The sequence below is a fragment of the Trichomycterus rosablanca genome, chromosome 24, assembly GCF_030014385.1.
Source record: "Trichomycterus rosablanca isolate fTriRos1 chromosome 24, fTriRos1.hap1, whole genome shotgun sequence".
Taxonomy (NCBI): Eukaryota; Metazoa; Chordata; class Actinopteri; order Siluriformes; family Trichomycteridae; genus Trichomycterus; species Trichomycterus rosablanca.
This window is the reverse complement of record NC_086011.1, coordinates 12,052,862-12,065,337: the sequence shown is the minus strand read 5'-3', so window position 1 is coordinate 12,065,337 and position 12,476 is coordinate 12,052,862. Positions and strand designations below refer to the sequence as shown.

The window sequence follows — 12,476 nt, the reverse complement described above, 5'->3', positions numbered from 1 at the left end:
TGGTGACATTTACACATTATGTGCCACAGCATTCAGCAACTCCACTCTGTAACTTTACAAGTTGCTGTGGTTTTTAAACTATTAACTTTTTAATAGGCTACTACTGCAACCATTCCAAGTCAGTTCATGAAATTTCTTCCCTCCTAGATAGGAGGGAAGAAATTTCATGAACTGACTTGGAATGGTTGCAGTAGTGGCCCCTTATTACAGTATAATGTTTGAATTAGTGCAAATTAACCATAAGGCACTTGAATGGTACGCGAATAAAAACCGCTAAATCGCTAAACACACACCTTAAATTTTACATTTCACGTCAAGTTTTACATTACACGGGAAAAGGCTCATTTCAAAGTCCGTGACGTGATTTTTATGGCTGTGAATTAGGTAGGGCCTTACACATTTGTTAGAAGATCTTGCTTATCTCATTCAATTTTGAAAAGAATTGTCTAAAAGGCAAGCTGAACTTTTGAGATCCAGGTTAAAAGGCTGGAGTCTTCTCCAAAATGAAAGGTCATTATTTTGGTTGTCATTGTGTTTGTTTGTTTTTTTTCTCCCTTGAACATGATCTGGTGTTTTCCAGTGATGTTTGCTATGGTATGGAAGAGAATTGCAAGGCGTATAAACAGATAAATGAGACTTGTTCATTGATTAATTAAAAGTAAGTTTTAGAGTGGTTCTACAGCACTACAGAAATGTTTCCCTTCATTCATCTGGCTGACACTAACATGAAAGAATCATTTGATAACATTAAGCTTCTTTTGGAAAAAAAAATAAGTATTGGGATTTTATATAGAATGCATATGGTGACCTAAAAGCTACAGTAAAATGTCCAACTTGGTTACACAAAGTTATTTTGTTTCCTAGGGACAAATAATATTACAAAGTGTGGCCAAAATAGACACCACAATGTCAAGAATGCATGCTGTAGCCTAGTTAAGGTGCTGGACTAGTAACCAGAAGGTCGCTGGTTCAAGCCCCACCACTGCCAGGTTGCTGCTGTTGGGCCCTTAAGCAAGGCCCTTAACCCTCAGTTGCTTAGACTGTATACTGTAACTGTATTGTAAGTCGCTTTGGATAAAGGCGTCTGCTAAATGCCGTAAATGTAAGAGCTGTCCTTTTGCTGATACTGAAAAAAATCTGGACAGCAGTATTGCACTCTAATATTTGAATTCATGTGTTTCAGCCACAGCAGTTGCTAACAAGTCTACATTATCAAAATTTTAGAAAATTATATGCTTCCAACTTTGCAGCAACAGTTTAAAAAAAATCCTGTTTCGGCATTACTGTGCCCATGTGCACAGCTTTGGAATAACTGAAACATCAGTTAAAGCTTTCTTGACCAACATCAGTGCCCAGCCATACAAATAAAGATGAGAAGCCTTCTCAGAAGAGTGGCTGCCAACAAGCTCATGGTCAAGTGTAAAAACGTATAGGCCATATAGTGTAAGTCCCCAAGAATGCAAAATCATGGAGTGTATTTTTGTAGGATGATTACAACAATGTTGTAAGACGTGATTTCATAAAAAGCTCTGGTGTGAAATGTACTTTTTAACTCGGACCTTTTCCCACAAAATCTCAAGACAGTCAGCAATGATGACAATAAAAGTTTTCATCAGGACATTTTCAGCATAAAAGGTGGTACCAAGGAAAATAGACTCCCGCTTTGCCAGACAACAAGTGGACAACAAAGATGAATGTTTCTGTTACTTTAATTTGTGCGACCAAAAGGTTATTTGTTATCCAGTTTCGGACCTGCTTGGTGCACAAAACCATTTAGATATTTAATGTTTAATGGGTCTACTTAACCTCTGTCTGTTTATTTTTTTTCAAAGTCAGAATGTAACAACATACTGTGGGTCAGTATGTGCTTATTTTTGGGAAAATCCCCACTTTTGTACATACTAAGCATGTATGTATGTATGTAGAACAGATGCAGCACTGCACGTATTTGTATATTTTAATTTATATTGTGTGGTTGTAAAACTTATTTAATAGCAGTTAAGATAAATTATGACACTTCTCTAGAACATTATAATGTTGAAAAGTTTTTAAACTGCCTTTGTTTCTAGAAGTTTAAAAGTAAATTCATAAGCAGTTTGGATTATGCATACACAATAAAACAAATATTTTCAAATGTGTTTTTTTACATGTCTAAAAACTTTTAAACATCTTTAAAACTGAAATTTTCTTAGAAATAAAAGCAGTGTTTGTTTCAACTGTGTGATTTCTTAGTCCTACAAGCTCTTGAAGCTACAGGTGAAATTTCATTTTACTTTAGTTTTGTGCAAAAAAAACTAACATTTCTCCTAAAGTGGGTAGATTTACTGTTTTTAAAGCTATGGGGAGTTTGTTAATTGAATGTACGTATATTCTGTTCAGTGTTCCTCCCAAGCCATACTTACTAAGTATGGCTTGGGAGGAACACTGAACAGAATATACTGTACATTCAATTAACAAACACCCCATAGCTTTAGATTTTTATAGATATAACAAATAAAATGAGTGTTTAGCCTCTAGTGTTTAGTTTCTATTTGGTCTTTGTCTCAAAAGAGTAATGCACTAAAGATAACATTGTGTCTCATTTTAAATAAAACTTGGATGTATTTAGGTCACACCATGTGTTTTCTCACCACAGAAGTAAGTTTAATAATTTCATTTATTTGAGCAGTGGCAGCACAGTGGCCAAGCAGGTAGCACTGTTGCCTCACAGCAAGAAGGTCCTGAGTCCGTTCTGTTTGGACTTTGCATGTTCTCCTCAAGTTTGCATGTGTTTCCCTTGGGAGCTCAGGTTTCCTCCCTTCAAAGACATGTAAGTTAAAAGACACAAAATTGCCTGAGACTGATCGAACTTGGAACTGATGTAAAACTTGTCATGAATGTAACCAAAAGTGCAAAACATCATGTTAAAATCCTAATAAACATTAATTTGACCGAATGTTGTTAAAACCCAGTGTTGTAAAAACTCTCCTAAAATAAAAATAATCTAGGGCAAATAGAATGGTTTTATTATATACGTATTCACGTGTGCAGTTCAAACTATTTGTTTGCATATCCAAGCGTTTTTAAAAGCTGGGGTCAGAGCTAACATTTCTCTGTGCTTACATTCAGGTGACTAAATAGCTTGCATCTACATGCTTTGGCAACTTTGACAGGCATGTAATATGACAGGCAACCATATGGTGTGCTATACATCCGTAAAGTTCTGCGTTCTCTTTTCTCTAAACCAGTGGTTCTCAAACTTTTTAGACCAAGTACCACCCATTATCAAACCAAAACTTCCAAGTACCACCTACGTTTCTCATCACAGAACCACATCACATTAATTAGGTGTGTGTGTGTGTATACTGTATATATTAGTGATGGGAATTATGGCTTCTTGAAGGGAGCCGCACCTTTTGGCTCGGTTCCTTTTAAAGAGTCAATCAAAAAAATGGCTCTTCGTTGTTCGGGAGACGCTACTGGGTAAACTATAAGACCCCGATATTAATATCAAATTTTGCTACTTTGCCTTAAATGTATTCCTAATTCAAACAACACTTAAATGAAAAAAAAAGATTTATTTTAAAAGTAAAAAAACTACAGAGAAGAGACAGACTGTGGTTGCATTGCATTAAGTTTCAGAAAAATCCTTTCTTGTATTTAAAACAATTAAACAAGTTTATAGTTTATTTCTCAATTATTTGTCATTATACTACTAGCACGCTCTCTCTGTGTGTGTGTGTGTGTGTGTGTGTGTCGCTCGCTCTCCGCGACACTGAAAGTGTTTCGGATTTGAATTTCGACAATAAACAGCTCTTATTACGATTTACGATTAATTAATGGAATTAATGGAAGCTGAATGGGTGGATTACAGCCGATAAGAACTGCGCAGAAATAAAAGACTCGGTTCCTTTCGTTCATTTCAAAGATCCGTTCAATAGAATCGGATCGTTCGCGAATGACTCATCACTAGTATATATGCAGTTAGCATTTCAGTGAGTGCGCCTGTTTAGCGGAGCAGCCTGGTGATGTCAGGAACGAGAGCAGTGAGATTCAAACGCAGATCTGGCTCTGATAAAAGCGAGAGAGCTACTGATAACTTTACTGATAACGTTTCGGAAATTCCGAGATGGAAACCGCGAACGTGAAGTATAGATGTAATGAAGTACGGTGGCTGCGTAGCCCCGAATATTTTTAAAACACATTAGTTTTAATACAATTTGTTTTCATTAAACTGATTTTATTAAAACAGAATTATAAGAACTTGAAACAGATTTTATTAGTAATTTACACAATTTGTTTCATATGATTATTTTTATTTATAATTATTAAATTATTTATTTTTTCGGTGCATGTAATTACTTTTCCGAGATTATCTGGCGTACCACCTCGTGCTGCTTCACGTACCACCAGTGGTACGCGTACCACAGTTTGAGAACCACTGCTCTAAACCACTCTCATCAATGATCAGCTTATTGTAATTTATAATAATTTTCATAAGTTGGAAAATTAAAACAATCCACCATTAAAATTATGTTATGCAAATAGAAAAATAAGAACAGCATTTTCCTTTGAGAATAAATTGAGAAGTTGCAAAGTTGGGTCAGTCTTTAAAACAAGTTACACAACTCTTTTACATAACAAATCTTTCACATGACTGTTTAAGATTTAATCAGCAGTGAGTCTACAATGTCTCCAGTCACTGGATTTAAACCACCTTAAAATATGCATTGTAATAAACAGCCTTTGTTAAAGACATTCTTTATTGTTGAATATGACAGTAGTATAGTATGACCATGGTACATAACATGACCTCTTACCAACATTACACCTTATGAAAACATGCCCCAGGCTGTTTATTCTACAGTACTTTAAAATAATTATCTCTCAACAAACCTGTTACTGGTAATGTGACTTTGTTGACGCACCTTTCGATATTAATAACAGCACTCAGTCTTTTTGGGTAGGAGTCAATCAGCATGGTACATCTTGATTTGCCCACTGTGATAGTGCTTCATATTTGTCAGATTGCCTCCTCTGTGCACAGCCCTCTACAGGTTACACCACACCATTCAATTAGATTTAGGCCTGGGTTGTGACTGGGCCATTCCAAAACTTGTCCAAAAAAAGTGCTGAGTATTCTGAGCTCTGGGGCATCAGGGATGGATCACATAGTGGAAATGTGTATAGTGGTCAGACAAATCAGTATTTCAGACCTTTTTGAGAAGAAATGGATGCCGTGTGCTCTGGACCAAAGACAAAATTGAGGATCCAGACTGATCAGCAACAAATCCAAAAGCCAGTGCCCCTGACAAAGGTAACACTTCTTGTTACATTTCTGTAATGGCAGCATTAATGCAGAAAGGTACATAGCGATTTTAGAATAACATATGCTGCCTTCAAGACAACCCAGTCTTTCATAAGGACGTCCATAAATTGTTTAACAAGACAATGTAAAAACACATGCTGCACACATTACAAAGGCATGTACATAGCCTCTCCTTATTTGGTATTGTTTATGGCCTCATTAAAGAAGGATGTTACCCTAGAAGGTTTTTCTAACAAACCTACTAATGCTATCTTTCATAAACAATCACAAACACAAAAGAAATTTGCTAATTAATTTGCTTATTGAACAAACTATTTTAGGTCGCATGCTTTTCGAAAAACTGGTAAAGTTCAGCTCTTGTACTTGAAAGCATTTATTTAATTAATATATTATTTATTTAGTACATTTCTTTTGGTTGCCACTATAAGTTTGTGCAAAGCCTTTTAGTCAAAGTTCCCCAAAAAGAGACCTAATTAATTCAGGATTCGTGTGAGTTTTAGTCACTTGTGTTTTATGCCCTCACACATGTCATTATGCTTAATCAGTTCCATGAACTGTTCCATCTCTTGCTTCAATGAATAGTTAAGCAGAAAGTAATCTGACATGATCAGCCAACTGGATTATTCTATTTCTGGCCTCAGGACCGAAGATTTTACTTAGGTTAACCCTCAACCACAGTTTTCAGGCAATCCAGGAAGCAGTACCTAAATGTAGCAGTACCACAATTTCACAGTTATTTCAACAAACCTAACCTGCTGCCCAAATGGAACTAAATCTAAAACAGAAGTAAGACCATGAAAAGACCCATAGGGCCTAAATTCAGAAATGCTTACAAGCTCGACCTGGCTTGCTGAGACTATCTGATGCAAGATATTCATAAAAACAATATACAAAATCTAGCCCAGTCACAACATATATTATAAGATTATATTTACCTACATGATTTCAACATCTATAAACATTCCAAAATAGGACAAGTGTTTTAACACATAATTCATAATAAATTACTTAAGGTAATTAAGTTAAGATGTTGCTACTTAAATATGGAAATTTTGTTTTATATAGGTGTGGTGAAGATCAGCTTGATCCATATGCATCTGAAACAGAGTTTTGTGGGTCAGATAGAACAAAAAAGAAATCATGCCGTTATCTGCACAGAGTGGCACTCTTACCTCCTCTAGAGCTTTTAGATGGGTTAGGAGTGGTTGAGTACTTTGGGGGGTAGCGAATGAAGAGACGGTCCTCCTCCTTCTTTACCCACCGCAGCAGTTTTGTGATGGCGTTAATGGCACAGGTCTTAGTAACAAGGGGGCTAAAGCAAGTGTACAACTCAAATTTGCTTGTAACCTGCAGACAAAATTATAGAAAATCCAAATTAAAATTATACAATTTGCTTACACCAGTTTTAATGAAAATTGTAATTAACCTTTTTATTAGTGGGGGTGAGTCTCCAGGGCTGCAAACATGCATTAACATTTAAGAATAATATGCTTTTAAAAGCCTGGGCAACAGTTAAAAACCTTTAGACAATTACCAATACTTTTATAACAAATAAGATTTTAATTAATCATAACTAAAACAAACTTGACAACCAGCAGTATGCAGAGGTAGGGGTGTGGCACTATATGGGATTCTATTTGCATTAATCAGTAAGTGTCATTTTTTGCTTTTAGGCAAATGCACTATGAAAATTTTGGGTTTTCAACATTGCCTTTTTTTCCTAAAAACAAAATAATATGCACGCAAGTGAAGAATATGGATCTAATTTCTTCCCATTTAGTAATAGACTTACAAACCCCATTTCCAACATAGTTGGAATGTTTTGTAAAACACAATAAAAAGAAGAATCTGAGATTTGCTAATTCTCTTGTTAATTTTTCTTTAACTGATAAAAGTAGAAAGATCCCAGGTGTTTTTACAGATCAATTTCATTCGTATAAACTTTATAGGATGTTGTAAATATAAACACATTTATAATTTAATGCCTGCAACACAATCCAAAAGATCTTGGGACAGAGGTGTTACCCCATGTTTTATCAGTTTTCCTATTAATGGGACTTTTTAATGGTTTGAGAACTAAAGACAGCAGTTGTTGCAATTTTGCAAGTAGAATTTTAGACTTTAGCTGATCACTGTTGTCTGATTCTTCTCTTTATGTTGCACCATACATCGATAGGAAACAAATCTTAACTGCAGGGGGGCCAAACAAACACACGAATACGGTGTCTACAAATCCACACTGTTGTATTATGTACAGAATGAGGCCTGACATCGTCTTGCTGAAATAATCATGGACTTCCCAGAAAAAGAAGCCGCCTTGATGGCAGTGTCTTTTTAAATTCCCAATATAACACAACGTCAGTGGTACCTTCATACATATACAGTGGCTTTATTTATTAGTACTATGACGCTACTCATGCAATACCATCTGAAAACACAAAGGTCACATTTTTTATGTGGACTAAGATCTCTCCTGATTCCCTGAGCCTTTTAACAATATTATGAACAGCATATGGTGAAGTACTAAATTATTTGCAATAATTGAAGTGATGTTATGCAACACTGTTATGCAAGTGAATCTAAGTAAAATAAAATAATAAACTGTATTTTGTTCTAATCTTAGGTAGAACAAGATGCAACACCTTAAATCCTCATTTAAATGTTTCCCTGGTACTGTCTAAAAGACAAAACCTATGTTACAAAAGGCAACCTCTTCTGTTGCTAAAGCATCAGAGGTACCAAGCTATATTTTACAAGATGTAGCATATTATGTACAAAATGTTACATAATAATGAACTTACCACAGTAGTCACTACTTTAGAGCAGCCTATATAGGATTTTTAAATTGAAGTTGGCAGAGATGGTTTCCTGTGTAATCTATTCTAAACTAGAAGTGCTGGTCTGATCTATAATATCAAGCAAGAAGTTGCACTATTTTAATTACAAGTTCCTGAACCTTAGTTAGCATGGGAAGAAACTTTAGAACAAAATCATTACATAGTTAGTACCCCCCAATCCCACTGTGCAACTTTGGACAGTCTGTATTTAAACTTTAAAAGTGGTTTCCACATTCAAATGTCTTTAAATTTGAAAGTGTTTAGTTTATAAGGCTTTGAATAGTTCAGATACTGGACTGTTATTCTCCCCACCTAGACCTTACAGCCTGGAATATGTCTCAATGAGGAGAAAGAAGAAATGGGTAAATAACCATCTTGCTATATAAAATTGCATAAAAACACATGTGTTTTTAATGTTATTATTAATGTCATACCCAGGCTAGAAGAGTCTCTCGCTCAGCCACATGATAGATGAGTTTAAGAGGTCTTGAGGTGCTGTGGATGCGGCTGTGCAAGTTTCTGTAAAGGTCCAGTAGTCGCATCTTCTCCTCCTCAGTGATGTAAGGAGCCTCGATCTCTGGGCTAAGAACCATAAGCAAACAGACATTAAACCCAACAGGTCAGGTTTTCACTCAAAATAATATTTAGCTCAACTTAGTCATCTTTCGATTACAATGTAGCCCTTATTAAAGTAACTCAGAATTATGCCTGCCTACATTTGCTGCATGTGTATGACGAATAGTTTTGAAAAATAGTTAATCTGGAGAGCAAATGGTCCCTCAAGAAAATCTTAGTATTGGTATTGAATAAGAAATGTGTTGGCAGCATATGTTTCTCTAAAATATATGCTTCCACATCAATGGTACCATCACACATATGCCAAGTTATCCATGCCAAAGCATAATGGATTTGCCTTTGTTATCTTTTGCAGATAACAGACTGGATGGTCCTTTGCTTTTTGGCACGAAAAACCATTTATATATTTACATAATACAATCAAGTTGGTTGGCATTACAAAAAATTAAGTCATTTCTTTGTATAACTTGTCAGTTAGATAATTAAAGACAATAAAAAATAATTGCATTACAAAATGCCACAACTTCTCTGAAAATGTAGTTTATATTTTTATTAACTTTTCTCAATGCACTTTTCTCAAAGTCCATTTACTTGGAATTTTAACTGTTCTTACTAATTGCTAAGCACTTTAAATTGCTCCTAAAACTAAATTTCTAAATTGTTCATAAAACAGGCATTGCCTTCTAGCAGATAATTTAGGAATAATTAATTACTATATTTGAATGAAGCCTATTGGATTTACCTGGTGAACTGTGTAAGCTGACGGTGGTTGTCTGGAACATCAAAAGGCTTGTACATAAAGTGCTGGAGATCAGACACTCCCAACTGGCTTACACTGTAAGACTGAGCTTTGGCAATGACACTCAGAGCGTTCTGGGCCTGCATAGCTGCCTCAATCTTCCTTTTACACTCTGCCACTGAATAAAATGCTTCCTTGTCTGTGGAGAGCAGTAGCAAGCAAACTGTGCATTCAGGTGGATCCAGGTAGGATATGTATGCATAAAAGTAACAGTCAGGATTAAAGCTGGGAAGACAAATAGGGGTCCAAATCTCGCCAGACTGAAAGGCTGAGGAGGCCCTGATGAGGTTGAGCAGCAGGTGAAGGTCAGATGGGTTTAGCTTAGCATCCTCAATCACCATCCTCTCCTGGACTATGGTGACCAACTGGTTTTTGGCAATGAGAATAGAAAAGACCAAGTTAGGGGTAATGGCTTTCTGCAGTATATGGCTAAGGGAGTCCCTGAATGAAGAAGCCATAGGCAGACAGTGCACAGCTGAGAGCAAGAAGCTAGGGTCTGAGTCAACTAGGTTTAACAAACCATCTAGAATCTTCTCTGAGCCTGCAAGCAGACGGCGTAGATCGTAGTTCTTCTTGTGCTCAAAGATGCGGGTGATGCTGGCTTGAGTAAGCATGCTCACAATCTGGTTATAGACATAAAGCAGTTCACTGCGTAGCTGTTGCTCAGATTGATGACTGCTAGAGACACTGACCAGCACCAGTGGCCCTTGCTGCATAAACACCACTGTATGTTCATCTAAAGCACAAGAGGATCAGACAGCAAAAGGAAATCAGACTGTTAAACAGCAGCACTGTTTTTAAAATTCAGTGTGATGTAGTAAGTAAGAGAAATACCTGAGTAGACAGAACGAATAACATTATCTCCACTTTGAATAAAGGACACCAGAGCCATCATGACGCCCATGGTGGAGGACAGGGCTTCCTCACTACCATAGCGGGAGTAGATGGGTTTCCCAGCCTCACTCAGAACAAACACATGCTTCCTGTGTTGTCGCCAGCTCTCTGTTGTAATATCCTCATACCGTTGACAGAAAGCCTCTGAAGGAGTTTCTTCAAGAGGGAGAGACATCTCCTTTGTGCTTATAGACTGTTCCTCTAGCTTGCATTGGGCTAACATTGGCAAGACATATTCACCTGAATCATCATGGTGGATGTCCTCAGAGACTTTACCAGATTCAGTTTCTGAAACATCCACATGACCCGTTTTGTCTATCCCAACAGCATCTTCCTTTTGGATGTCTTCAAGAAGGGTTTTCAGGTTTACATGTTTTAAGGTATTGTTTGACATGTTTACCTCTTCTGTACAGCCTATAGGATTTGGAACAGTCCTGTGGTCTTCCATCTCAGCACAAACATTCTCTGTGATGTGATCAGTATGATTTTCAGATAACAGTACATTTGTATCTGTTTGATTAGGGCATGTGGAAGGAGCACCTGCCTCCATTTTGAAATACAGGCCTCTCAAATCCTTTTATTCATAACAACATACCATGTACTGCAAAAAAGAAAAAGTATTAAGAAATATAATGCTGTAAAATCCACTTAGATATGTAAGGTGACAGTGTGCGATACAGTTTTCCTTTATTAAAGAGTTATGTATTAATTATAATTATTATTTTGCATCCATCCATGCCAACACAAAAATGTCAATGCAAACTGTCTAAGCTGATTTGCTCACCACAGAAATGAGAATTCATGCTCTTTTGCTCAGTTTATTATGAGTAGTTACCAAAAATGAAATTACAAGAAAAAAATGTGTTTTTAAATGGTTGGCTTTTGGTAGAAAAGATAATTGTATCTATGTTTGGTTCTAATTAAGGTGTATTAGAGTTTGCCACTGCGGATCGTTCTGGTCGGCATTGGGTTCTACTATTTTTATATATCCATGTGACAACAAGGTTTCATGTGACGGTCTACTGTGGTCCAAAATTATATTTGTTTTTTATTTAATGACAAGAAAATCAGAAAATTTACCAAAATCATGGCTGCTGAAAACGTAGGTTCTACGTTTTACTTAAAATAGCATTAAACCAATATACATGGATCATTGGCAATCGGCAATGTCTAAATCCATGATGATGTAAAACTTGCCTGATTGTGGACAGTTTTATTCATGTTTTAGCAGTTTCTAATTCATAGCAGACCTGTTTATCGTCTTGTATTACATCTACCTTGGTCCACATTAAAATAATTGCATTACAAAAATGCTGCAGATTATGTCCGCTGCACAGTTATGTTGCAAATCTGCTACTCTAACCTATAATAAAAGTACTTTTTAAGATTGACATCTGGTATTTGGAGAGCATACTGAAGTACTCTGAACTTAAGTAGCACATCGGCATTCAAGGTTTGACATGCTAAGCAAGTTTCTGCTTACCACAACTGTAAACAGTGATTATTTGTGTTTATTATTTGAGAACTAGGTCACTCCAAAACATTAATATTGTTTGAGACGTAAGTTTTGACTTAAACTATAGAACTGCATGCAGTGCTTAAAACGAACACTATTGGTCAACAGACTACAATTAGCTTACAATACAGTGTAGGAAGTCTGTACTGAACACTGTTGCTTTACTTTCATACGTACCTTCGTCGACATAGTATAATTAGCGATATATACATTCCACAATTGTAAATAACTATATATACACGTTAATTAGGTCTACTGATCTGTAAGTCTATTTTCTGTACATCGTAAGCGCCGCAGCTTTTATGATAGAAGAAAAATGTCTTTCCCATGAGCCAAAATCTGAACGGAAACGGTTAAACAAAATTTACCGGCGTCAACGATGTCAACACTTGAGGCTAATAAATTAGCCACCTAGCTGTGCACCAAACGTTCGGCAAATTTGATTATCTCTGTTGACAATCCACTGTATCATAAGTGAATTTGCTAGATCAGCCTACTGTTTACTGCAGACATTTTAAACGTTTCGTTTTGTTTGTTTGTGTGTGT

At 36.3% G+C, this 12,476-nt stretch overlaps 1 protein-coding gene across 1 annotated transcript; it reads right to left on the bottom strand.

Moving 5' to 3' along the window:
* Window positions 1-4,724: 4,724 nt before the first annotated feature.
* mon1bb (MON1 secretory trafficking family member Bb) lies at window positions 4,725-12,161 on the bottom strand. The gene is made up of 6 exons (XM_062986387.1): window positions 12,108-12,161; window positions 10,355-11,015; window positions 9,464-10,256; window positions 8,580-8,727; window positions 6,481-6,655; window positions 4,725-6,405 (listed from the first exon to the last, which is right to left on the bottom strand). The coding sequence occupies exons 2-6, from the start codon at window positions 10,962-10,964 to the stop codon at window positions 6,386-6,388; spliced, it is 1,746 nt and encodes a 581-aa protein (XP_062842457.1). The 5' UTR covers window positions 10,965-11,015; window positions 12,108-12,161; the 3' UTR covers window positions 4,725-6,385.
* Window positions 12,162-12,476: the final 315 nt, after the last annotated feature.

Excerpts from the sequence above, each read along its gene's own strand:
- mon1bb (XM_062986387.1), bottom strand. The coding sequence starts at position 10,964 with ATGGAGGCAGGTGCTCCTTCCACATGCCCTAATCAAACAGATACAAAT. Across the intron at positions 8,728-9,463 it reads CAGCTTACACAGTTCACCAG|CCCAGAGATCGAGGCTCCTT; the intron begins GTAAATCCAATA and ends TATGGTTCTTAG. Across the intron at positions 6,406-6,480 it reads ATCTAAAAGCTCTAGAGGAG|ATGCATATGGATCAAGCTGA; the intron begins GTAAGAGTGCCA and ends ACTCTGTTTCAG.